General features: G+C 39.3%; 1 protein-coding gene and 2 pseudogenes across 5 annotated transcripts in view; 2 read left to right on the top strand and 1 right to left on the bottom strand.

Moving 5' to 3' along the window:
- The window catches only part of ANTXR2 (ANTXR cell adhesion molecule 2), a 154,285-nt gene extending 147,443 nt beyond the window's left edge, over positions 1-6,842 (bottom strand). For 2 of the 5 annotated variants that reach the window (XM_021938471.2, XM_021938469.2), the window contains exons 1-3: positions 5,719-6,643; positions 4,890-4,961; positions 2,738-2,809 (exon numbers count right to left, since the gene is read on the bottom strand). In XM_021938471.2, coding sequence (XP_021794163.1) covers positions 2,738-2,809; positions 4,890-4,961; positions 5,719-5,870 — 296 coding nt within the window. In that variant the 5' untranslated portion in view covers positions 5,871-6,643. Of the gene's footprint in view, positions 1-2,737; positions 2,810-4,889; positions 4,962-5,718; positions 6,648-6,719 lie in introns of those variants that run through there. The other 3 variants (XR_002522049.2, XM_021938473.2, XM_021938472.2) reach the window with 3 other exon arrangements.
- A 6,097-nt stretch (positions 6,843-12,939) lies between these two features.
- Positions 12,940-16,781, top strand: LOC101025838 (annotated as a pseudogene).
- Positions 16,782-22,024: 5,243 nt separating this feature from the next.
- The window catches only part of LOC101025134, a 77,744-nt pseudogene continuing 71,904 nt past the window's right edge, over positions 22,025-27,864 (top strand).

Here is a 27,864-nt window from a genome sequence, read left to right on the forward strand (position 1 = left end):
CCCCAAACTAATTAAAAATGCCACAAATAGCGAAATTTATTAAAACTTCAAGTTTTTATATTTAGGAAGAGACAGAGGAACCAACTATGTATAAAACAATTTGCAAATAGTGTTATTTAAATTCCTCTTGGAATATTATAAATCCTTTTAAGCAGGGCAATATTTTCTTTATGTAAGCATGATTCTTGTCTGATCATTAAAATACTGTATAATGCCTAGCTCCAGATGATAATAATAGTGATAAAGCCCTTATCTCTTGAAAACTTATATACGAGACTCTGTTCTAAATACTTCACATTCATCAACCTTCATACATGTAACAATTTTATGGGGTAGGTATTACTAGCATCATCTTCATCATTGCCATCATTACACAGATGGAAAAACAAGAGGCATACAGAGGTTAAACAACTTGTCCTTAACCATTTGGCTAGTAAATTGGAAAGCCAGGATTTACACGCAGGTAGATTCGGTCTAGTGACTCTTAGCTGCAACATTATGCTGCCTCTTGAAAGAAAGGCCTTTTCTGTAACCTATTTCAGTGTCTCCCCTATTAGATTCAACCATTGATGAAAGAAGAATCACTAACGCAGGTTAAAGATTTAAACCCCTTCCATGCATGTCTAAGCAACACCAATCTGGTCACCCAGTGACCTACACTTCATTTTCAAAGTGCTGAGGAACTGTATGCAAAGTGTCTAGCAAAGAACCTGGCACAATGTTTGCAGCTATCAATGACTGAGAGTTTCTACAAGTCTGGCATGGTGCTAAGTGTTTTTCTATATATAGGAATGCCATAAATGTTAAAATGGTTCTTTTTTTTTTTTTTTTTTTCTTTGGATAGGCTGGATCCAAAGCTGTTTCTTTGGAAATTAAGCTAGGCAATGGAGAAAATTTATTTTCCTAAAGGCAAGAACTGTTAAATCACTGGGTGTAGAAAGCTGCCATACATAAGTTGTGGACTACCATGGCTCAGGCTCCTGATGAGATTCACATCCACGCAAGAAAGTAAGGAGGGCCATTATCCTCAGCAAACCGACACATGAACAGAAAACCAAACACAGCATGTTCTTGTAAGTGGGAGCTGAACAATGAGAACACATGAACACAGGGAGGGGAGCAATGCACACTGGGGCCTGTGGGGGCTGCAGGGGAGAAAGAGCATCAGGATAAATAGCTAATGCATGGGATGGGTTGATAGATGCAGCAAACCAGCATGGCACACATTTACCTATGTAACAAATCTGCATGCCCTGCACATTTTTCCCAGAACTTAAAATTAAAATAAAATAAAATTTAAAAAAAAAGAAAGAAAGGAGAAGTATCAATGGGAAGACAAGATCCTAGGCTGCACTCAGCATCTGCACAGAGATTTCCTCTCTAGGAAAAGGAAAACTAAAAGCGCAAAGATTAAAATCTTATATGGATAATTTTCTAAATCAATTAAGTGAATTATAAACAAGTTCTCTCCCCCAGCTTCTTTAGATATCATAATATCTTTCTTGACCTTTTCAAGGGAAAATTTAATTTACAAAAAAACTGTTTTTACAGTTAACTTTTCAGAAATTCACATATTATGCAAAACAAAGTATACCAGCTTCCCTTGCTAAAACTACAGTTCGGAGAAATTTTATTTCAAAATAACAGGAAACCACTCATTCATTCATTCAACAAGAATTTATTGGCCAAAAACTAGCTTACATACTCTGTGTTAAATAAAGTAGACATTAAAATGAAGAATGAAAGCTCCCTCCCACTATGGATCCCATTCTTTAAAATATGTCAGTGAGGTGGGGTGTGGTGGCTCACACCTATAATCCCAGCACTTTGGGAGATCAAGGCAGGCAGATCTCTTGAGGTCGGGAGTTCAAGATCAGCTTGGCCAATATGGTAAAACCCCTATCTCAACTAAAAAAAATATAAAAATTGGCCAGGTGTGGTGGCATGTGTCTATAATCCCGGCTACTCGGGAGGCTGAAGGATGAGAATTGCTTGAACCTGGGAGGTGGGGGCTGCAGTGAGCCAAGATAGCATCACTGCACTCCAGCCTGGGCAACCGAATGAGACTCTGTCTCAAACAATAAAAAGAACATAAAATATGTCAATGACTATTCCTAACTTGTCATTGACACTGTTTGAATGACATAGAAATGGTCTTATGAAACACTGTGACATTGGTTTGGAAAAAGACACCTTTTAAAAAGCACTAAGGAGATCAGATAGATAGATAGATAATGGAGTTATATTGATATACATATTGATATATACTAAGTTCCTTTATAAAGATGAATACTTTCAGCATCAGTGGACCTCAGAAAAAGACCAGAAATCCAGGATGTCTGCTGAATCTAGGAAATTATCCAAAAGGATCCATATCTTTCTCCCCCTCAATGTTCTTCAAATTCCTGGTTGATTAATACATTATGTCTAAACAAGAAAAATGCAGAACTACTTACAGTAACAGAGAGGCTGGGGAAGGTAGGAAGTAGTGAATATACAACTAAGACAGGGATCTAGATTTCACTGCACATTCCACAGCCACTATAAATGATATTGATTTTCAGATTAACTGCTCTTTTATAGTACTCATACCTCCTTTCCCTTCTATTAGAGAAGTGAATTGTCTGTGCATCTGCTCGATTCCACTGAGAGGCCTGAATCACCACTTGGAAATATCAATCACGCCTTTAAAATTCATCTCTACTAAAAGCCTGCAGTGAAACGATAATGCACTAACCTGTCTCCAGTTAATGGCAAAATAATAGTTGCTTGAGAAGAAAACACAATGAAAGATAATCTCATTTCAGGGCTGCAAAATAAGAAAAGAGGCAGTTAAAACATTTTTAAAAAGAAATACTGATACAATACAGATGTATAGTTACGGAGTTTCATTTAAAATTGGTCTCCCTGAATGGTCCAGTCTTCTTTTAAATGGCATTTCCTAAGTAAATAGACGAACTCTGCTTAACATTGTTGCATAAGTCATGTTGGATTTAGTCAGTGCTTCCCAGCACTCACATACTCTTCCATGACCCATAAGGACTTGCATTTAGAAAGAGACTAAGTGGAAAGATAAATTCTATGCTGATGTAAAATTCTTTCATAGAAAATTCCTCTTCCCTTGGTGTTCTACAACATTTCCTTTAAAGGAGGCCAGGCCCTTCAAAGTGATTATGGTTATCAATACTTAGGGCTGGAGAGTACCCAGTTTGACTTAATGACCATAACTGTGATATGAGTCTATACAAAAGTCATCCTGAAGTAAGACTACTTAAAGAGTCATGGAGAATGTGAAAGAAACTGATAAATCACTTTCTGCTTAGGCATTTTTTATTTTCTAAGTCTCAAGCATCCTATTTTCCATTGGCAACAAGTGCCCCAGTCAGCTATTTCTTTCAAGTTTTAGGCATTTCTCTCACAGAATGGCTCTTGCTTCTCAGACACTCTCTGCAACTATTACTAAGGTCCAAAACTGAAGATATGAAACTAGAATCTATAAACTGAAAACCAGAATGCTCTCAAAGGCTTCTACATGTTATAAAAGTCAGTCTCTTCATTAGTCACCCCTTATTCACTTCCTACAATATATTGTTAGTAACTGAGCAACTAGGCTTGAGCCAGACAACTGTGTATTATAGAATTCCAACTTAAAAACCAGATCAATGAGTAAGATAAGAGCTTGCTTCTTTAAAATGTTGTAGTGATGTGATTCATTGCTTTTGATCAGAATCTACATGACACCCTTTGCACATTGAAGGATTAAATTAGAAAATTTATAAACAACTGTTTGTTCTGCCTTTGACATTTAAGGATATAGGATCTTGTTTGTTTTTCTTTCCTAGACAGTTTTACCTCAGACCCTGTCCAGAAATGAGTGTTAAACTTGGCTTCTTAAGCAAGGGACTGATGATTGAACATGGACAGGCATACATTTTTATAGGGATAACTTTACTGCTGCCAATAACTGAAAGCAAGGATTGCCTAGGCCTCTACAGATTGTTTGAAGTTACTTGCAACATGACTTTCAAAATGTTTTGATCATCCAAGCCTGTTTTACAGAAAACATTTGGGCTAACAAGACTGAAAGAAGCAATATTTAATGATACAGTTCCTATTCATGTCCTTTCCATTATCTTGATAAACTTGTGTTTGCTCATTGCATTTTTTCTTTTAAAAAAAAAAAAAAAGAAGGAAAACAACGCCTCAGAAGCCTAGTGTCCTGAGGTTATTTTTAAATTGGAGATGCCACTAATTCCTAGTTACCTCTAAATAAGAGAGTAAGCTGGATTTCATACCAGTAATGCTTTTTATAGGAGAGGAAACCAGTCTTTCCTGGTGATGCTTATTGCATATATAGAACAGTTAAATTTTAAACCAACCACACACCCACACATTGTGTAAACACAAGTCGTTGCTTTAAACACACACACAAGTGCCTTTTCTGGTAGTGGGTTATTAACACATGTTCATTTGAAGTTTTCCAACACTTTTTGTTTGTTTTAATGAGGACTTCTATAATGCTAAGAAATGTGTGGAAAGGAAAATATATTATGGATACTATTCGCATAAAATTTATTTTTTAATGTGATAAATTACGAGAAAGCATAACTGAAATTCAAAACAGATGAAAATTCGGAAAGAAAAAGACATTTGGAAGAGTATTTGAAGATGCTTCCTCGGAGTCTGAGCCAAGTTTCTGGGATCCAGATGAAATAATCCCTCAAGGATTGAAGGGCTGTCCTAATAACACCATGTGTGCAATAACGACCTTGAGGCACTTAAAAGTAACATTTCAGGAAAAGTTTTTCCCATAAAAGGTTTCAGAAAAGGGAAATTCTACACTTTGCTCTACTTCTCCACTGCCTAGAAAAGTAAAATAAGAAAGATACCTCACAAATCTCTCCGCAAGTTGCTGGACGAAATTGTAAATTTCAATCCAGTTATTTGCCACACTCCCAGACCTGAAAGATGAAATTGAACTGATCAGAGAAACAAAACACGGAACTGAAAAGTAAACATGTTGAAATGGTTCCTTCTTCAGTGTCACGAACATGGGGGCACCTGGCCTCTTTGTCAAGCTAAGTAAGGGTATCTGTAGCTGAAACTTTGGTGCTACCCAGAGTTAAAGAAGTCAGCCCCAGAGCGAGACTCCATCTAAAAAAAAAAAAAAAGAAGTAGTAGTAGTCCGCTCATTTTCTGGGGGCAATACCTGCCTGCTAATTGTTTATAGTGGAACCCAGCTCTTCAGAGTAAACACAGAAACCTTAATTCGCAGGAAATGCAAACCACATTGGGCATGTTAACCCTAGGCTTTTCCTGGCTCCAATGAAAGCGCTATGATTAGGATAAAACCAGGCAAACTTTAGCCTGCATACGAGCGGGGGTCGAGGAGGTGGGTAAGGACTAAGTGGCCGATGGAGCTGGCCCGCAACAGGCCACATTCCCATTTCCCAAGAGGCCCAAAGACTGGCAAACAGTGAATACCCTAACTCCCCAAAGAGCCAAGTAGCCCACGGCTCCAATCACTACCTCCCACCCCGCTGATCTCCGCCTACACAGATCCGAACCGCTTGCCCTTTGGAAGAAGACAGCAACAGGGCACCCCTCCGTGGGTTTCCAACACCACTCCCCGGGGCGCGCACACGCATCTCAGCCTCAGCCCCAGCTGATCCAGTGCAGCCGTCACCAGGAGACCCTGGACGTCCCTCGCACACTCACTTGTCCAGGACGAAGTAGAGATCAAAGGCTCTTCTGCAGGAGGGCTGCTCCTGGGCGCGCAGCAGCCCCCCGGGACCGCTGAGCGCCAACAGCCACAGCCCGGGGAACAGCCAGCTCCCGAGGCTGCGGGCCCGGGACCGCTCCGCCACCATCCTGCGGCCGGGGGCCTGAGAATCCCTCCCGCTCGCAGTCTCTTCAGCTCGGGAGGGTCGCAAAGGTGCCGGGAGTCACCCGGGACGCACTCTGGGGTGGGGGGCGGCGAGCAGCTGAGGCGCCGGCGCCTGCGGCAACGGGACCCACCAGCTGACAGAGGGAGGGAGAGAGGGAGGTCCTGAGAGGACAAAGGCAGTCTCCGCCACCGCCGCAGCTGCCGCCGGAACTCTTGACGAATCCCAGTGGAAGCGCAATCCAGTCCTCCCCCTCCCGATTCCGGAGAGTTCCTGCAGACAATGCGGGCCCACGGCGACAGCTCGCGAGATGAGTTCCTCTCCGGCCTCGGGCCGAGCCTCCAGCGCCCGCCTCGGACCCGGACCTGGAGCCCACCCCGCCCGGAGAGCTGAAGTCCCCCCGCTGCCGTGCGCTTCGGGACAAGGGGTCCCTGGGACGCGGCAACGGCAGAACAAACTAGGAGTGGAGATCCTTCTCCTCCCGCTCCCTTCCTCCGGCAACCCCAACTCCCTCCGCACTCCGAAACTTTCCTCCCGGTGCTGGACTCTGGCACTGCGCTGACGGGCCGTCCCCTTTAGGGGAGGAGGCTAGCTGGCCCTGGGACTCCCGGCTGGAGAGAACCCACGCCGAGGCCAGGAGCGCGCTCGGGCCAGGTCTAGGCTGCGTGTGTCAGTGTGCGCCCGGGGACGAGGGCGGGGCCCCAGCTGAAGCCTCCGAGCTACACACGCACACTTGTGGGTTTCTGCCGAGTTGAAGATGACTAACGCTTGCCAGATTTGGGAAAAGGAAGACAGAGTTTAGAAAAACAAAAGTTCTGTAGAAACTAGACATACCCGTATATCCTGCAGGCCTGGCCTATTTTAGCAGCTGTGCTAAAACAGCCCCTTTGCGTGATTTACAAATCCAAGACTAAGGATTCCATGGGAGGTGACGGCCTCCTCACTCCTCACTCCACCCCACCCCCTACTACCACACTCTTTATGAACTTCCTCTTTTTTTTTCTAAAGAAACCTGCTTAGTTTTTGGGTTTTTTTTTTTTTTTTCTAAAAAAAAAGCCAAGCCAAGGAAAGGCCAGAGTGGGGAGTGGGAGGGTATAGCAAGCCTCTTTGGGAGTGGAAAGTTGTACCTCAAAATATTTCAGCCCACTATCATTCCCTGCAAGCTCCAGTTTTGGAGAATTTCAGCTTTGGGCAAGCTAGGTCTCCTTTGCAAAACTTGTGCAAGCACTCAAGTTGGTGCACAAATCCTCTGTCTACTAGTTCTGCTCTCCCTCCCTCCTCTGTCTTCCCCTCACCTCGGTGACTTCCGCCCTCCCTTAGTCAAAACTGGCTTTTAGAACCTACTACCTTTTCATTTGTAACAAAATCAATGCTTTATGTAGTACTTACATATACATCTCTTCTGTTTGTTGCCGTATGTATTTAACTTTTCATTTATTATATTTGATATACAACCAGATATGTCAGCTCTTTGAAGATAAAAATCAATAACTTTAACAAAGATTCACTGAGTGCCTATTATTTGCTAGGCACCATTCCAGAAATGGAGGTTAGTGCACAGAACAAGATAACAAGCCCTTGCCTTCATGAAGCTGACAGTCTGGCTGAAGAGTGAAAGCAGACAATAAGAAATAAATACATAAGCAAGGAAAACATGTCCATATTAGAAAGGTGGCTTGCAGAAACTTAAAATATTGTGATGATAAAGAATGACTGACTCGGTGACTAACAAAAAAGACCCAGTCATTCCAAGAGCTCTAAGAGGAAACACTTGAAGTTACTGCAAAGGTCCATAGACATTAGCTTAGCATATTCAAAAAAGAAAGAAAAAACTGTGGCTGGAGCTTTACAGGTAAGATGATGTAAGAGAAATAGGCAAGGGCCAGATTATGTGATGCTTTGTTTACTGAGATAAGGAATTCAGATATTTTATATTGAGTGTGATAGGAGACAAACAATCCTGAGGTTCATAAATTTGGAAAGGAGAACTTCATTTCTTATAAAGGGTTACAGCTGCAGGCTGGACTTCTTGACAGGCGGGGAAGTGTAGCCTCTGGCAGAGATAAAAAGCAGGCACTCTGAGGGAGGTAAGGGTGGAACAGGAATTTATGCTGAATGAGTTGGCCAAATATACATATTCAACAGGTTATAGGAGGAACTACGAATATTCCTGAAGCAAGGGGTACATGAGCTATGCATATTTCTGAAGCAGGTGGGTTAAGTTTTCACATCAAAGTGAACATGGGACATATACAACATGCATGTTTAGTAAGCAAACATGCTTTTAAACATATAAACATGCATGTTGCCTATGTCTCATATTCACTTTGAGGTGGAGACTTAACAATTAAATGTATTATATTTAGGCCCTGTATGTCAAAAGGTGAAACAGAAGACATGAAGGCGCTCAGTGCCACAGCCTCTGTAAACCGGCCAGAACCAGTCTGTGGTCAGTGGTCTCTTATCAGGAGAAAGTTATTAAAATCAGTCTCTTGTCCAGTCAAAGCTGTAATTATGGCTCATAGAACAGGGGTAGGTGTGGAGGATTATTTAATTAGTGTCTTGCAGCCAGTAAGATGCAATTGTTTCAATATTGGTTATCTTGAGGCCAGTGTTTGTTTAGATGCTAGAGAAAAAGAAAACCCTTGTGGCAGTTAGAATAGAGTTTATTTTTTTAAGTGTAGTGGTAGTTTGCCTGGCATGGTCTTAGGTCTTCTTTATAATTTGATGTCTTATGGACACAGAGTACGTTCTGTCAGTCTTATCATCTCTATTTTAACAAAGGCAAAATGAAATGGTACCTTGGACCATCATCACTATAACAGCTAACCTGAGAGTTACGAATTGATGAAAACTTCAGTATATACAGGCAGACCTCCATTTTGAAAATATGCTCACTACAAATGTCAAAGATTGAATGGAGGGTGGCTAACATCCCTTCTCACTCTTTGCCGACTGGTCACTTGGGGATGGAAATTCCACCACTATCAACTGCATCAATCTGCCACTTTTTACCTGATGGAGTGAGGAAGATACTTAGGGGCAAGGGGTTAACTAGATGGAAGATAACTTTCACTTTTGTAAGGAGGAAACTTCCGTTCATATGTTTGAAATATAATTTTCAAACAATTAAGCCCTAGAAGAAAGTCCTTAATTAGTCCTAAGACTAATTAAGAAAGTCCTTAAAGCACCTTAATTCTGTCCTCCTTGGTTTCATCTTTTCTTGAGGGTCTGACATTCTGATTACTTCTGTAGCCCTCCAGTCTCCAAGTATGGGTTGCCACCTCTCATTTCACATTTGGGTCCAACCCGAATGCATAAATCTCCTTGACCTCCCATAACAGAACTGAAACAGGCTGACATTTTCAGGAAATTTCTATCAACAGCTTATTCAAGTTTGAAAGATTTTTACTCACTGCTGGTTGAAATTGGTTTCCATTTTCAACTTTAATCTTAAGATAGAATCAAAGACATTATATGCCACATCAGCATGTTATTGAATAAAATCTGGGGAAAAAAAGGTATGCTAAAAAAAAGTGACAATTAGTTTCATGTTAGAAGGAGACAGAAGGCAAAGAAATATGAGACATGATCCTAACTATTTACTCTAACCTCCTGAGGAAGTATTTTGAAACTCATATTTGTTGGTTTCCTTTATCCCTAGCTTCTTGACTAATTTCTTGCTCATCTTCTGGGACTTCCCAAGCTGTTCTAAGAATCCACCTTGTCCTAGGCTCAAACTAAAGCAAAACACCTCGAATTTAAAACTCATTCTTCCTCAAGATTCTCAGGCCTTCTGAGAGTACCCCCACTCAGTTCTTCTTTCTTGAGTACAAGGCTAGCAGAGATTATTGACATACCAAAAAATAGTACCACTCTTTTGTTTATCTGTTTGCTTGGGTAAAGAATTCATCTCAGTCCTGAAGCATTTTTCATCTCACTGGCTTGCTCGCGTAAGATCTACAGCAAAGCAAAAAAATGGCCTCATCTGGCCCAGACCAATAACTAATCAAATCACTTTCATTTAATAAAAATTAATCAGAAGATCATTAATTACTGGGGCGACCAACTGTCCTAATTTGTCACAGACTGAGGGGTGTCTTCCGTCCCATGGACATGAGATTTTCCACACTACAACTAGGGCAGTCCCTGGGATAGTTCCTGGCAAGCAAAACTGTTGGTCATTCTTTTCCTAAGCAATAATGAGGGAAGGTGAAAGCAAAAGCAGACATGAAAATCTCTCCAAGCCGTGAAAAAGAATTGGTAGCAACAGCAGTACTTTCCCTTCTCCTCCATCAGTGAGAGTACTCCAGGAATTGTATCAGCTGAGAACAGCCGCGTGCAGTCTCCAAACTGACTCTTTGTACCCGTGACAGCACAGCTGAGACCCCAGTTTAACTTGAGATAGAGTCCCCGCTTTTAGTCATTTAGGCTGGAGTGTAGCAGGCTACCTGCTTCTTACTGTAAGCTCCGCCTCCCGTCTACGCTTATTTCCTTTCCCTTAGCCTCCCGCTAGCTGGGACTACAGGCTTTCCATGCCTCGCCTAATTTTTGCATTTTTAGTAGAGACGGGCTCTCACCGGTTGGCTAGATGGTTCCCATCTCCTGGATCTTTCGATCCGCCTACTTCGGGCCATTAAGAATGGGAGGGATAATGCAAATTTTTTAAGAGAGAGAGAAAGAGAGACTCTATATTGCATTATGTAGGTAAATAAATCTAAAATGTTTCTCTTTTGTCGAATTATTTGTATGTCCACTGAATTATTTGGCTTTACAATCCATGAATGCCCCCACTCTTTGAAAATTATTATTTGTATTAAATCAAACTGCTAACTCAGTGTTAGAATGTATCACCTTATTAATAAAAATGCTAATGAACCTCAAAACATTTTAAATACAGTTTAATGCAGTTAGAATAGCTTGAGATTGACACCTGATGATTTAAAGTCTTCACTAGACCCCCTATCATTGTCCTTTTTTTCCCTACCTGCAGAGCTCCGGTGGACTACATGCTAAATTACATTTAATTACTTATTTACTAGTCTTTTGTTATATTTAACGAATGTTTACTGATACCTACTGTGTATCTGGTAATGTTTTAAACACAAACTGTTTCTTAAGCAGTTTGTATTTTCAATCTCCTATCGCTAATTTATTTCTGTCACCCCATACCCCAACAAATAAACAAACAAAAAGGCAAATAAGCAACAACAATAAAAGCATTCTTTATGTGTAAAAAATTATATAATCTATATTATTTACAAGTAGACATCTTTTATGGCATGCACGACTGTAGACGTGACTCTCCTGGAAGTTGAGTACCACACTGAAAATGATTCATATTCATGTCACATGGGAAGTGATTCATTATATGATGTCTACAGTGATTCAGAGGAAGAAAATAAATTTTCACTACCTGTAAGTGATAAAGCTTATTTCAACTTTTATCAGGTATAGTCATTAAAGAACTAGATTTCCTCAATGTCTGAACTAGCTCCTGAGAGTGAATAAAATGCTTTTGGAAGGTGCGATTGCGTCTAAATTAATATCTGCATGTATGACAATAGGGGGTGCTAACTAATGTTAGAGAATGATTACTAACATCGGCATTTGGGACCAAATGTGTCTCAAACTGAGTTTCTCAGAAACAGACTTGAGATTCGGAGATTTGCATGCAGGAGGTATATTGAGGCATGTAGCAAAGCCTCAACGAAGGGATGAGGGAAGCAGGAATTGTCAGAAGGAAACTTGAACCATGATGGAATTCCAAAGGAGGCTTCAGCCAACCACCAAAGGTAACTCTGGAGCTGTGATAGCCTTTCATAGTTGCCCTGAATTGAGTGAGACAAGTGAGCCAGGGTTTTGTTTCCTCTCATGGATCACTCACTAAATGTGGGCTTCCCCTCCTCAAGGGGAAGGCATAACCTTAAACAATGGCAGCTTCTTTTAGCTTGGGGCAGTTATGAGGAGAGTTGTGAGCAGTCAACAGAAAAATCCTGGCTATGGGGAAATTAGTGTTTCAGCCCTGAAGGAGGAATCTAGGTGAGGCAACTACAGCACTTACAACTACAGCATCCAGAATATCCAAAGAAACAAAAAGCCAAGACACCTGGCAGCTAGTTTGATGAAAGTCCTATCTCATGTGCAATGTCAGACCTTCACAACGCAGCTCAGGCTTGGATTGGCATCCTCGAATGCTAAAGTCATGTAACTGCATCGCTTCTCTCATGCCCTCTACCTTAGCCTTGGTGCAGGTCAATTTCTCAATTCTCAAAGGAATTACTCTAATAGTATTCTATTCTTCCTATACCTTCTCCATACTTCAATGTAATTAATCACCTGAAGTATAAAACCAATCGTATTAATCACCTACCTAGTTACTGCAATGGAATACGGTTTCCTAACAATGGAAGGACCTCCATGATAGCATTACAACTTAGCTTTGTATCCTTACCTTGAACAAGTCTAGTCCCTTCATATACTTGATGCTCCAGAGAAACCATGAGAGTCACTGTTCCCCTCCTATGCACAAGTATACCTTTTGGATTTACCTCGTATTGTACTCCCATTTCCCTGATACTGTGTTCTAGGTATCAAATGCTATCTCTTTCTCTTGCCTTCCATTCTCTTACTGAACAATTCAGGTCAAAAGCCATTAGGTGGGCCAAGCACTGGATGCTAGGGTGGAGCACGGCTACAGTAAAGTAGTCCAAGCAATGTGCCCAAAGCCAAGCAGGGAAAGGAGAGTGTCCCCATGGTGCAGGGAAGGACAGCCTGGCGTGAAGCATTGGAGGCTGAGAAGGGTGAAGAAAGTGTCTACCTGGGAAGGTGGCCCAGCCTGTGGAGTCGAGAAATAAGCCAGCGAGCAGATTACCTGGAGGTGGGAAGGAGGTGAGGTTTCTGACCATAATTAAGATCAGGAGAACAACACTGTCTTTGAGCTGAGTCGAAGTGGACGCTTTGAGCGGAGCTGCCCCACAGCCACCGATCCCTGCATCGTTTCCTGTGGAACCCTGAGCCGGCTTTGCAGCTTTCCTTCCTTTGTCTCATAACCATGTCTACCAACGAGAATGCTAATATACCAGCTGCCTGACTTAACAGATTCAAGAACAAGTGAAAAGACAGCACAGAAATGAGGTGTCACAGAATAGAAGTCAATGTGAAGCTGAGGAAAGCTAAGAAGGATGACCAAATGCTCAAGAGGAGAAATGCAAGCTCATTTCCTGATGCTGCTGCTTCTCTACTGGAGGAAAACCTCAAAAACCAGGGCACTATAAATTGGTCTGTTGATGACATTGTCAACAGCACAAATAGCAATAATGTGGAAAGTCAGCTCCAAGCTACTCAAGCTGCCGTGAAACTGCTTTCTAGAGAAAAACAGTCCCCCACAGGCAACATAATCTGGGCTGGTTTGATTCCAAAATTTGTGTCCTTCTTGGGCAGAACTGATTGTAGTCCTATTCGGTTTGAATCTGCTTGGGCACTCACAAACATTGCTTCTGGGACATCAGAATAAACTAAGGCTGTGGTAGATGGAGGTGCCATCCCAGCATTCATTTCTCTGTTGGCATCTCCCCAGGCTCACATCAGTGAACAAGCAGTATGGACTCTAGGAAACACTGCAGGTGATGGTTTAGTTTTCCGAGACTTGGTTATTAAGTATGGTGCAGTTGACCCACTCTTGGTTCTTCTTGCAGTTCCCGATATGTCATCTTTAGTGTGTGGTTACTTATGTCATCTTACCTGGACACTTTCAATCGTCTGCTGCTACAATAATCCTGCACCCCTGTTAGATGCTGTTGATCAAATTTTTCCTACCTTAGTTCGGCTCCTGCATCATGATGATCCAGAAGTATTAACAGATACCTGTTCCTGTTAGATGCTGTTGAGCAAATTTTTCCTACCTTAGTTCGGCTCCTGCATCATGATGATCCAGAAGCATTAGCAGATACCTGTTGGACTACTTCCTACCTTACTGATGGTCCAAATAAACGAATTGACATGTTCTTGAAAACAGGAGTTGTGCCCCAACTTGTGAAGCTTCTAGGAGCTTCTGAATTGCCAACTGTGACTCCTGTACTAAGACCCACAAGGAATATTGTCACTGATACAGATGAAGAGACTCAGGTTGTGATCAATGCAGGAGCACTTGCCGTCTTCCCCAGCCTGCTCATCAACCCCAAAACTAACATTCAGAAGGAAGTTACATGGACAATGTCAAACATCACAGCTGTCCATCAGGACCAGATACAGCAATTTGTGAATCATGGATTAGTCCCATTCCTCACAACATTCTCTCCAGGGCAGATTTTAAGACACAGAAGGAAGCTGTATGTGCCATGACCAGCTATACCAGTGGTGGAACAGTTGGACAGGTTGTATACCTCATTCATTGTGGCATAATAGCACCACTGATGAACCTCTTAGCTTCCAAAGATACCAAGATTATTCTGGTTATCCTGAATGCCATTTCAAACATCTTTCAGGCTGCTGAGAAACTGTGTGAAACAGAAACTTAGTATGATTGAAGAATGTGGAGGCTTAGACACATTGAAGCTCTACAAAACCATGAAAATGAGTCTGTGTATAAGGCTTTGTTAAGCTTAATTGAGAAGAATTTCTCAGTAAAGGAAGAGGAAGATCAAAATGTTGTGACAGAGACTACCTCTGAAGGCTATACCTTCCAAGTTCAGTGTGGGACTCCTGTAACCTTTAACTTTTAGATCATGTAGCTGAGGTATGTATTTGTTGTGCACTATATTTGGTATTTTGTCTTACTATCTCTCTGCTAAGAACTCTTTTTAAATGTGGTTTCTTATTGTAGCACTTTTTACACTGAAACTATATTTGAGCAGTTCCAACTGTACATACTGTATGAAGCTTGTCCTCTGAATGGGTTTCTTATTTCTATGTGGAATTTCATATCTTGCAGTGTCCTGTAAATAAACATTAAAGTCCATACTTCAAAAAAAAAAAAAATTAGGAGGACTTCTGCATGGGGGAAAGTTCACTGTGGAGTATTTGGAGCCCAAACATGGACCTCCATGCAGGCGGTCATTCCCACGCAGGGTGTCAGAGAATAAACAGGGAGAGAGCGGGTCAACACTGGAAGGCAGAAGCTGTCTCAGGATGCCAGAGCATGAGAGGAGTGAGTAAGGCTGTTGCAGCAAAGCACAGGGTATAAGAACCAAAGCATTTGAAGAGGAATTCTGGTCAGGGAGAGAGCCCAGCTGAAGTATGTAAACACAAGCAGGGTAAGGAGAGCTTCAGAACAGGGAGAAGCTTGTCAAAGGAATGACTGACTGACTGACTGACACCCAGCGTCGTGTGTCATAGCACAGGTGGGTTGCCTAGGTGGCAACCAAGTGCAGCGTGTCAGAGCTTGAGAGAGAGGAGGAAAGGCTTCGACGTGGAGGGAAAAGGTATGTAAAGCCTGAAGCTACAGGTAGAGATTCAAGCAAGATGAGGAGAATGTCCACCCAGGGTAGGAAGAGGCAGCTCATGACTGGGGCCAGAGCCTGAGTGAAAGTGCAAGGTGGTGCTCATGTCAGAACTGAAACAAAATGAGAGAATTTGTGTTGGAGAGGGCAACAGTGGTGATGAGAAATTGGTTCACTCAGGAAGTGCCTTCGTCCATTCAGGCTGCTCTAACAAAATACTATAAACTATATGTCTCGCAAACAACAGAAATTTATTTATCACAGTTCTGGAAGCTGGGAAGTCCAAGATCAAGATGCGAGCAGATTTGACATCTGATGAGGATCTTCTTCCTGGTTCATGGGCAGCCATCTTGTCCTCAGATGGCAGAAAGGACAAGGTAACTCTCTGGGACCTCTTTTAAAAGGACACTAATCCCATTCATGAGGGCTTCACCTGCATATCCTCCCAAAGGCTCCAGCCCAGATACTATGACATTGGAAATTAGGTTTCAGCATGTGAATTTGGGGGAGATGTAAACTTTCAGACAATAGCAAGGGATTAAGTCAAAATAGTATAGATAATGGGAGTTACCATCAGAGAAGAAAGCTGTAAATAATGAAATATAAAAATCTAGAATAAATCCTGTGGTGCTAGCTTGCAATTGGAGATATAAGTGTGAATTCATATATATAATTACAGATATAGATGTGAGTGTATGTTCAAGTGCAGTAGTCCTTCCCCCTTATCTGCAAGAAATATGTTTCAAGTCCCCCAGTGGTTGTCTGAAACCATGGATAGTACCAAACCCTGTATTTACTTGTTTTGCCTGTACATACATACCTATGATAAAGTTTAATTCATAAATCAAGCATAGTAAGAGATTAACAGCTAATGATGAAATAGAATAATTACAGCAATTTACTGTAATAAAAATAAAACAAGGGTTCCCTGAACACAAGCACTGTGATCCCTATACCAGGACAGTTGATCTGGTAATCGAGACAGCTACTGAGTGACCATCAGGTGGGTAGTATATACAGGGTGGATATGCTAGACAAAGGGATGAGTCACCTCCTGAGAGGGATAGTGCAGGGCAGTGTGCAACTTCATCAGGTTACTCAAAACAGTGTGCAATTTAAAACATATGAATTGTTATTTCTGGAATTTTCTATTTAATATTTTCAGACTGAAGTTGACTGTGGGTAATTGAAACCTCAAAAAGCAAAACCAAAGAGACTGCTACTGCTATGTATATATATGTAAAACAGTATACACAGTATATGTGTGTGTGTGTGTGTATGTGTGTGTGTGTACATGTATATGCAAATATATAGCTCTGTCTACTTAAATAGCCTGAGAACCACAGCAGCAATGGGCATACCTGATGCTTATTTCTTGGTTTTAAATGTCACTCTCCACTGAAGTGAACTAGGAATTCTTAAAGATGTGCTTAAATTCAAAGTGAGTCAGGAATCAATGAACTTAGAATATCTTGTCCCAGAAAGTAAGAGGTATTCGAAGAATGATGGGGCATGACCAAAAGATGCAGAAGTCAGATTGAAGAAGCTCCAATCCAAAAAATCTAGGATAATATGAGCACCAAAATGAAACAATTCAATTAGAAAATGAACAAGATATTTAAACATATATTTCACCAAAGAGGATATACAGATGACAAATAAATACATAAAAGTCATTCAACATTTTTAGCCATTAAGAAAATGCAAATTAAAACCACAGTGAGATACTTCTACATGCCTGTGAGAATGGCCAAAATAAAAAACAGTGATAACAGTAAATGCTGATGAGAATGTAGAGAAACTGAGTATCTCATACATTGCCAGTGGGGATGCAAAATAGTACAGCTGTTCTGGAAAATAGTTTGGCAGTTCCTTTAAAAACTAAAAATGGACTCACCATATGGCCCAGCAATTGCATTAGTGGACATTACAGAGAAATCAAAACTTAGGTTCACACAAAAACCTGCATATAAATGGTCATAACAGCTTTATTTATAATATGCTCAAACCAAAAATAACCCAATGTCCTTCAGTGAGTGTCTTAATTTGTGCTGCTATAACAAAATACTGACTGGATAATTGATTAAATATATATATTCCTCACAGCTCCGAAGACTGGGAAGTCCAAGATCAAGGTACCAACAGAGTTGGCATCTGGCGAGGGTTCTCTGCTTCAAAGACAACCCCTGTTGCTGCATCCTCACATGACAGAAAGCAGGGCATAAAGGCCTGAACCTGCCCCCTCAAACCTTATTATAAGGAAACTGATCCCTTCCCTGAGGAAAGAGCCCTCATGACCTAATCACCTCCCAAAGGCCCTACCACTTAATACCATCACCTTAAAGTTTAATTTGCAACATACGAATTTTGGAGAGACATGTGCATTCAAACCCTAGCAGTGGGTAAGTGATTAAAGTGTGCTACATCCATGCCATAAACTATTCCTCAACAATGAAAATGAACAAATTATTGACATATGCAACAACTTGGGATCCATCTCAAGGGAAGTATGCTGCATAAAAAGCTAATCTCACAAAGTTATATACATTATTATTCCATTCATATAGTGTTCTGGAAATAATATTATAGAAATTGAAGTTAGATTAATGGTTGCCAGGGGTTTTGGATTTCAGGGGAGAGGATGTAGGGGTGGTTATAAAGGGGTAATTCTAGGGAACCCAGTTTAATGGAACAGTTCTGTGCCTTGATTGCTTTCATGGTTATATGAAGTTACACAAGTAATAGCATTGCAGATAACTATACACACATGTAAAACTGGTGAAATCTGAATAAGTTTTATGAATTGTACTAATGTCACTTTCCCAGTTTTGATCTACCACAGGGGGGAACTGGATGAAGGACACACAGGGCCTTCCTGTGGGTTTTTTTTTCGTAATTGCCTTTGAATCTCTAATTAATTCTGAATTAAAAGTTTTTAAAAATTAATGGTAATAGAAACAGATTATAATATATTGGGTAAAATAGAAAACCATGATTTCATACTGATGTAAATAAATACATGAATAAATTCAAAGTTTTATATAGAACAGAACACTACATAATTTATCTCCCCAAAATACTTTTGCATGACAAAGAGAAAAAAAGTAACTTCACATAGGATAAGCCTCTCAGATATTATCTTAATCATGTTATCAAAATTGACATCACCAATATTGGTACAAAACTAAGTTATGTTCTGTTTGATTGGTTGTAATGAGAAGAATACAAGATCACTTTGGTGATATTCCCACTATAGTTGGATGAAAAAGCATCATGTATACCCAAACCGAAAGCTATTCTACAAAATAACTGACCTGTATTCTTCAATGTATCAAGGAAAAACTGAAAAACTGTTTCATATTAAAGAAGACCAAGGCAATATGGCAATTACATGTAATATGTGATTTTGGACTGGATAATTTTGCTCTAAAGGACTTTATTGCGACAACTGGAAAAATATGGTGGTTACATGAAAGAATTCCTTTTTTGATGAAATAGCACTGAAGTACTTGGACATGATGGGCCATTATGTCAACAACTCAGTCTCAAAAATGATTCAGGAAACACATTTCTTTGTTCTTGCAATTTTTCTGTAAATTTAGGATCGTTTCAAAATTTATATAGGAAGAGGAGACTAAGGAGTCATGACAACAGAATGTGTGGTTTCCTGAATTTGATTGTGGAACAGAAACTATTTTAGGGGAAGTTTGGTGAAATTATAATAAAGTGATTTTGGTAATAGTATTAACTAGTGCCAATACTATTAGAGTAGCATTGTACCTGTGTTAATTTCTTTTTTTTTATTTTTTTATATTTTATTTTATTATTTTATTTTACTTTATTTTATTTTATTTTTTAATTATACTTTAAGTTCTAGGGTACATGTGCACAACGTGCAGGTTTGTTACATATGTATACATGTGCCATGTTGGTGTGCTGCACCCATTAACTCATCATTTACATTAGGTATATCTCCTAATGCTATCCCTCCCCGCTATCTCCTCCCCACAATAGGCCCCGGTGTGTGATGTTTCCCTTCCCGTGTCCAAGTGATCTCATTTTTCAATTCCCACCTATGAGTGAGAACATGTGGTATTTGGTTTTCTGTTCTTGCATAGTTTGCTGAGAATGATGGTTTCCAGCTGCATCCGTGTCCCTACAAAGGACACGAATTCATCCTTTTTTATGGCTGCATAGTGTTCCATGGTGTATATGTGCCACATTTTCTTAATCCAGTCTGTTACTGATGGACAGAGTCTTGTTCTGTTGCCCAGGCTGGAGTGCAGTGGCGACATCTTGGCTCACTGCAAGTTCCGCCTCTGGGGTTCAAGCCATTCTCCTGCCGCAGCCTCCCAAGTAGCTGGGACTACAGGCGCCCTCCACTGCTCCTGGCTAATTTTATGTATTTTTAGTAGAAACGGGGCTTGACCATGGCCTCGATCTCCTGACCTCATCATCCGCCTGCCTCGGCCTCCCAAAGTGCTGGGATTACAGGCGTGAGCCACCGCACCAAGCCCAGCGTTAATTTCTTAGTTATAACAAATGTACTATGGTTATGTCAGATGTTAATGGCAAAAAGAACTCTCTAGTGTATTTACAACCCTTTTACAACCCATGCAGGAACTCTGTAGTATATTTACAACCCTTTAAATCTAAAATTATCCCTAAATTAAACATTTATTTTTTTAAAAAATTAAACATTTATTTTAATGTTTAATGTTACATTTATTTAAATGTAATTAAACATTTATTTTAAAAAAAAAAGCTTTTCAGGCTTCAAGTTCCATTTCATGTAGCCAGAATACTATTCACCTTCTAGGCCTATTTCATATATCCTCTCTTCCATATAACTTTTTCAATTCACCATTACTGCTGGTATTATCTCCAGTCCATACCCCCAATTTCAGCCATAAAAGTTTTTGTTTCATTTACATTATAGTACTTTCAGATAGTCATTACCAATCTGTTACTAATTTCTTAAGGAGAAGAATTGTGATTTACTAGAAACATATAATAGAGGTTTTACTAAACATTGGCTGAGCTGTGTTATTGCAGAAGGCTGGAATACTTTTTTGAGTATTTAAATTCTGTCTAAAGATTCTGGAAAGGTGAAAATTCTTTATGAAACCTTACCTAATTGTTTCAGCTCACATTGGTCTTTCCTTTATATTCAATGTATCTTGTAGCTATTCTTCTCATAGGTCCTTGAGATATCTTGACACCACTTGGTTCATAACCCAGTTTTTAAATTCTAGTCATTTTGCTGCCTATCAGTATCCCAGCAGGGGGTGGGGCAGGTAACAAAGAAAGTAGAAAAGAACTGGACTTAAATGGTGGTCACTGTGGATGAATTCATTAATACTGATACAACTCTCCTCTAGGATGACTTTCTGCATGTCAGAGAAAGCTTTAAAATGGGCATTTCCTAGACTGCCCTAGAGGTAGATTTCATCATCGTTTAGAATCCACCCATATATACTCATGCCAGATTTTGAATCAGAACCCAATTACATGAGGGTAGAGGCAGGGTATGGAGGGTCTTTTTTGCTGCTTCAGAGGCAGTGCATGGCAGAGCGAGCACCTCCCTTGCCAAGGGCTGGAGTGTGGTTTGGGGAGTTGTTCCTGAAATTCAGTCCTCACTCTTCTTCAGCAATCCAAATGACTCTGAGTTATTTATCCTTCTTAATACATTCCTTTCATTTAAGTTAGCTAGAAGAGATTCTGTTTTGAAAGACATTGACACGTCTTAAGGTTCTATAATCTCTAGGAACTTTAAATTAGTCATTTTACCAGCAGTTACAATTACAATAAAAAGTTATAAATTGAAGGGAAGAGATAAGTAACTGTATTTTTAAATTATCCATAGCATTCGCTTGATATTATTCCTCTCCTTTGTAAACTTGGATACTCTGGGGTGGAGGCAGGGAAGCAAAATTAGATTTAAAAGGAAAAAGAAGGAGGAGGAGGAGGAGGCAGAGATTCAATAAATTTCTTTGAGAATTTTGCAAGACAAGAAAAAATCTTTTCAGCTACCTAAACACAGAACACAGACGTAGGGATTTTAAATTTAAAAAAAAAACAAAGAATGAGATTGTTTATAGATAGCAAGAGACAATTCAGAAGGGAAACAAAACAAGTTACAGCTAAGAATGATTAAAATTGCAAAGGATATAAGTAATCTTTCAGTATCCCACTCCAGATTAAACAAATAAATTGCATATTTGTATCTACTTCTAATAGGTTACAATATAGAATAAATTAGAGGAATTTAAATTATAATAGACATGTTTATTTTATAAGTTGTGATCACATAAAACTTGGAAAATAAAAGTAGAAAGAAATTCAAATGACGATTTGTAGTTTTTTTAAGGTGCTTCTATATACATTGTCTTTTTAATAAACACATTTTTGGTTTATAACCCACTATATTTTGATGCTGAGTGAACTGAAAATTTATGGTATTCAAAAGAAGTGGTAAATCTTTGAGGGGATGGATAGCTCAATTACCTTGGTTTGATGATTATATAGTGTATGCATGAACCAAAATGTTACCCATACCCCATAAATATATACAAGTATTTTATATCAATTTTAAAAATTAACAGTCTTCAATCCTAATTCCTCATATCCATCATCTGCCTCGAAAGAAAGAAACAAATAAAAAGACTGAGTTATCCTGGGAATGGTACCTAAATGACGATGGTCCTAGCCAATGCATTCAGGTAAGGGAATTCAAGGTTGGCTATCCTTTTTCCTTTGCCTGAAATCTACCATGGGAGAAGGGCAGCTATCTTAGTCTATTTGAAGTTATTATAAAGGAATACCTGAGGCTGGGTAATTTATAAAGAAAATAGGTTTATTTGGTTCATGGGTATGCAGGCTGCCCAAGAAACATGGCACCAGCATCTACCCAGCTCCTGGTGAGGGCTTTTGTGCTGCGTCAAAACACAGAAGAGAAGAAGAGAAGGTCAAAGAAGACATAAACACAGTCAAAGAGTGTCCAAACCCAGGGGGCGGTCCTGGCTTTGCAAAAACCCACTCTTGCAGAAACAGATCTATTCCCTTGAGAACCAATTCAGTCTTGCAAGAGTAAGAACTCAGTACCTGTAACACTAAGACATTCATGAGGGAATCTACCCCCAAGATCCAAACACCTTCCACTAAGCCCCACCTCCCAACACCACTGGAAATCAAATTTCCACATGAGATTCGGTGAGGAAAAACAATGCACATCCAAACCATAGCAACACCCTGTAACCCTGTAACTATGTCTTCATCACTTTCAAAAAGAAAAAAAAAAAAAAAAGATCTCCTTTAGTCTAGGCACTAATTTAAAGACTTTGTAGGCAGCATAAAAGAGATAAAACTTTTTTTTGCTTATTTCTAACTTGTTTATATAACATTTTTAACAGTCACAGTTTGTCTGCTCCAAGATATTTAAGCTTTAGATATTTAACTCCCTTTTTAAGATAAAAAAGTTTGAAATGTAATTTTGCTCTTTGGAGTGACTACCATAAGTACTACAATTAAAAAGATTTTTTATATTTTGGAGGCCTTGTGTTTCTCATGGAAACCACTTGATTAGTGCATATCCAACTTTATTTTAACAGCACATATGGCACATAGATTATCTATCCCAGTTTTCTTGGGAAGTTCTTCGCAAGGAGCAGTAGGAAAGTTGTCAATCCCCAAATGGCCAATGGGTTTCATATGTAGCAAATTTGGCTAGCAAAAATACCAACGTAAGTTCAACAATACTGAACCACAAGTGCCTGAGGATATTTTTTAAAGATTAGTTAATCAGGGGTTTGCTTTTGACCTTGATCTTTATACAGAGTTAACACTTCCTCATCAAACAAAAGTATCTTTAATTTGAAGAAAATCATTTTTTACAAATTTTAAAAATTTATTAATCATTTAATGCCTGCTCTCTGCAAAGCACTGATCTGTGCTTTTGGGAATATACAAAGTCTAGCAAGTGAGATATCATAGTTGGATCTTCTAGTTATTGAGCTAAGCTACATTTTAAAATAACCATAATACCAAGATTGAAATGATGTGATGGAATGCAGTAGGAATTCTCAAGAGGGAGAAATCACTTATAGTTGGAGAAATAAGGGTTTATAGAGGACAGGGAATTTAATCTGCATCTTGAAGGATGGGTCATGGTTTTAAGATTATCACAGGTGAAGGAAAGAAAACACCCTAGAAAGAAAAAGCATAACAACTTCCATCTGAGGATGGGAGTTGAAAGGATGGCATCGTTATTTGGGATAGGTAAAAGAGCACGAGTATTTTTTTAAAAAGGTGCACCCCTTTGATTACTTTCTCACCTCTCTACAGTTAATAATAGTATTACCTGTTTCATAGTCTTACTATTGCTTTAATCATGTATTTTATCATGCTTTTTCCTGTATATTGCCATCATACACTTAACAAGCAGCATGACAACATATTACCTTAAAGTTAACCTAAAGACATCTCTTATGTAAACTATATTTCGAGAAACACCAGTCTTCCTACATCCTCCTCCAGCCCCATCCCAGGGAACAGAAGCATAGAGCAGTGAATGTACAGAGTACCTAATGAGCACAAACAGAACCTGAATTTCAGTGGAGCCCTGAGTATGTGAAGGATGAAATAGAAAATAAAACTGACAGACCTGGATAAGGCCCAATCTGTAGGAGCCTGTAGGTCAATCCTGCCTACCACCTGTTTTTGAAAGAAAAAAAAAACAGATTTATTATTGGACATAACCGTGCCCATTTGTTCATATATGGTCTGTGGCCACTTTTGTGCTACAGTAGCAGAGCTGGATGGTTGAGGCAGAGACCATGTGGCCCACAAGCCTGAAATATTTACTAGGTAGCCTTTAATTTAAAAGTTTACCAAAGTCTACCTTAGCTAAAAACCTTTTAGTGTGCAAACATTTTTGTGTAGACAAAATAGATAGAATAATAAATTTAAGTGGTAGAGGGGTTTGAGCAGAGCTGTTCTTTAAGAAGAATCATCAGGTTGCTGTGGCAAGACAAATAAAAGACGAAAGACGAGGAGGAGCTGAGAGCACTGAAAATTATATTTCAAACATGTAAAATTTACTATTATTGTATTGCTTTTTATTTTGTGCTCAGTGAAATATGAAAACCTAGAAGGATCCAAAATTGTACATTTAAAAGCCGAATCAGAAGAATGACACTGAGGGTGGGAAGGCAAGGGGATTTCCATGCCTCAGAGGAGTGTGCGTAGTCTGAAGGTCGGCTGTGCCTGGAAAAGCAGTAGAGACTGGGCGGTGGTTGTACATGAGACTGTGGATGGGAAGGCTGAGACAGAAGAGCACTGGGGGAATCTCATTGTTGGAGCAGTGTCCCACAAGGTCATGACAGTAAATAATGAGCCTGCCACTTCTAAACCAAAGTTTTCAATTCAATTCATAGGTTTTACCCACAAGAAAGAAAGAAATTTGATTTTAGTAACAGATACCAGTGTAAATAACAGATACCAGTGTAAATAACAGATACCAGTGTAAACTATATAAATACAAAAGGAAACATCTTACTAAGCTAAAAGGGTCCCATGGAAGCCACAGAAGGGGTCATAAAGGACTTGTGGATGAGACTGGAGTCTAATGCAAGACCCCACACCTGACACTGAGAGGACATTTCCTAAAGATGATATGCTGGGAAAATTCCTCAAAAGGTGTCTTTCACAAAAAGAGGGGCCCTTTGTTTATGAAGAGTATGACTGGGAGAACAAGATTTACTTTCCAAAAATTCTACTTACAAGCTAGTTTTTTGGGACATCTCAGTTCCCCACAGTACAATATTTGTACTGTTTATGCTGATAATATTCCCATCTCCTCTCTGTCCAAAAGATTTTGCTCTCACATTTACCACAATTAGACTAAGAAAAGGCTGAAAATGACTGTAATTATTTTAAAATTATAGTAAACTTTTTGATTGATAATCTAATGAAATAATAAAGAGAAATAAAATGCAGTGCATGGTCCAACCAACCAGCTGCTGTTTGTGAAATTCTGACCTTGACGAATTTGCATTTTAAAGGTGTTCATTAATGATTTCTCTTTTGTGGTACAAATGTTAAATATAAACCCAAGGAGCCAAGTAGATCCAAGCATCAATATGTAGAGTCTATTGCAGATAAATTCAATGTACCTTGAAGTGATTAGTTTAAAACTCATTGAATTTCTGATCTTTGAATTAATGCCTTTTTTGCTCATGCATGATATAGTACAAGAAGAATCATGTGGCAGTCAAAACAATTAGCTAACCAACTTGATATCTTCACCATTCATCATTTCCATGACACTTCTATCAAAATGGTTTTCTACCCTGAATTGACAGTCAAAACAGAAGGACTTCACATAGAATTTTAAACTGCATTCATATTAGATGGTATCATAACACAATACCAAACTCATGAGATCAAACAAATAATTTATCTTTTCCCTGATGCAAACTTAAGACATGTATTGTCCCTTTTAACTGATAATTTTTTTACATGAGTAACTTGTAGGAGATAAAGTACATTGACATTCTTTGTACATAAGTTTATGCTGGGATTTAAACTGAAACCTTGTTCCATTGGGAAACAAGGCAAAAAATGTTTTTAAGTCTTGTGGCTTAGTAAGAAATTCAACAGTGTAGACAAAAAAATTATGTGTCTAAAATAAATTTCTGAAGAAATACAATAAAATATTTGCAAACACCCCCTTGCTAAAAGCTGGGAGCTATTCCATTTACAGTTTATGAGGAGGGTGGACCCTGTAATTGTGTCTAATATTTAATATTTAATATTCTTGATCCTAATGATTTGGGCAAAAGCTTTGGAGCTATTTTTTGGTATTTTTTCTCTCCCTTTCTGTCACCCTGTCTTTCTAATTTTGCTGACTTAACACCAGATTTACACACATGTATCTCTAAAACATCTGTCTGTGATCACATATATGCAGATTAATCACCTTCCATGGAACAATAGACACTGGTGTCTACTTGATGGGGAGAGTGGGGATTGAAAAACTACCTATTGGGTACTGTGCTCCCTACCTGGGTGATCAAATCATTTGTACACCAAATCCCAGTGTCACACGATCTACCCATGAAACAAACTTGCACACGTACCCACTGAACCTAAAATAAAATATGAAAGAAGAAAACAAAAATCACATCCCATGCATTAGCCATAGGATGTGGCTTCAGAAAAAAAATTTTTTGCATCCTCTTCAGATTAAACATTTCTTTAGATATCCTTCAACCTGAAGCTCTGTGCTTGGAGCTTCTATAGAAATGAGGTCATCTGATTCTCAAAATTACTTCCTGAAAAAGGTATAATATCTTCTGGCTGAGAGAACTGAGTCCCAGAGAATCAAATGACTTGTACAAGAGTTAGCAAGAACACTGCAAAGCAGGAATTTCAGTGCAAATCTATTGATGGGATGCAGCACGTAGTTTGTTTTTGTTTTGTTTGTTTTTAGGTCTTCCTTGGCCCTTGCTTTACAGGGTCTTCCCAGGCGGGCTGTCACATCACACTGTCAAAGGCACAGCTTCTATCAGGAAGCCCTCTTTACACAGCTCTCTGCTTCTACGATCTACTCGTTTCTGACCTGTTCCCACCCAATTCTTTAAATCACCTTTCCATTAAATTATCCAATTTAAATATTTTCCAACTGTTTCCTGTTGGGAACATGATTGGAATAGCCCACTCCTGAACAACAATATTCAACACTCTGCTAATTCCCAATCCTACATCACATTTCTACCACGCTCCTTCTCACCTCCTCTCTCCCCTGCTTCCACGAAAGTACCCATTCCTTTGTTTCTTGCTCATAAAGAGAAAACAATCTGATGAAAAATACATTCACACTAATATATGCATGATGTAAATATTTAAGGTATTATCTTTCCTTCTATGCCGTCTCTAAAATGACCAACAGTATCTGAATGTATGCTGTCATCACAAATGATATCTAATGGCAGAACACCAGACACCTGTTACAGGTGCCTTAGGGTCAGATATTTTTGCCATGGAGGTTCAAAGGTCTGTAGTTAAGGTGAGGGATTGTTGGCTATGGCTGAATTTCAAAGCTACTTTTATAGCACCTAACTCAGTCTCTCCCTACTTTGAGTCTGGTTGGTGATATAAAAACTTCTACTAGACACAAACTGAGAAGTAATATGTCAATATTAAACAAGAATTAAAAGGGCAAGTTTTGGATGGAAAGCTTCAGGAGGACAGAACTTTCTGTGTAGAATTTTTATATGTGATCTCCAAATCTAAGCACATGGGAAATTTACTAAATTAAAAAATGCGGTAAGATAATATAGTCAAATATTTTTTCAATAAACATATTATTTATCATTTTATGTAATTATGATCTTCCTATGTAATATAAATGATGTCATATGTACATTAATAGAATCTTAAAACTATAATCTCATAAAAATTTCCTGTGGACTTTTTTTTACTAGGCACATTGGAGGATTGAAGACTGAATTGTCTGTACATTATCAAATAATAACCCA

The sequence above is a fragment of the Papio anubis genome, chromosome 3 (genome assembly GCF_008728515.1).
Source record: "Papio anubis isolate 15944 chromosome 3, Panubis1.0, whole genome shotgun sequence".
NCBI classification, from domain to species: domain Eukaryota; kingdom Metazoa; phylum Chordata; class Mammalia; order Primates; family Cercopithecidae; genus Papio; species Papio anubis.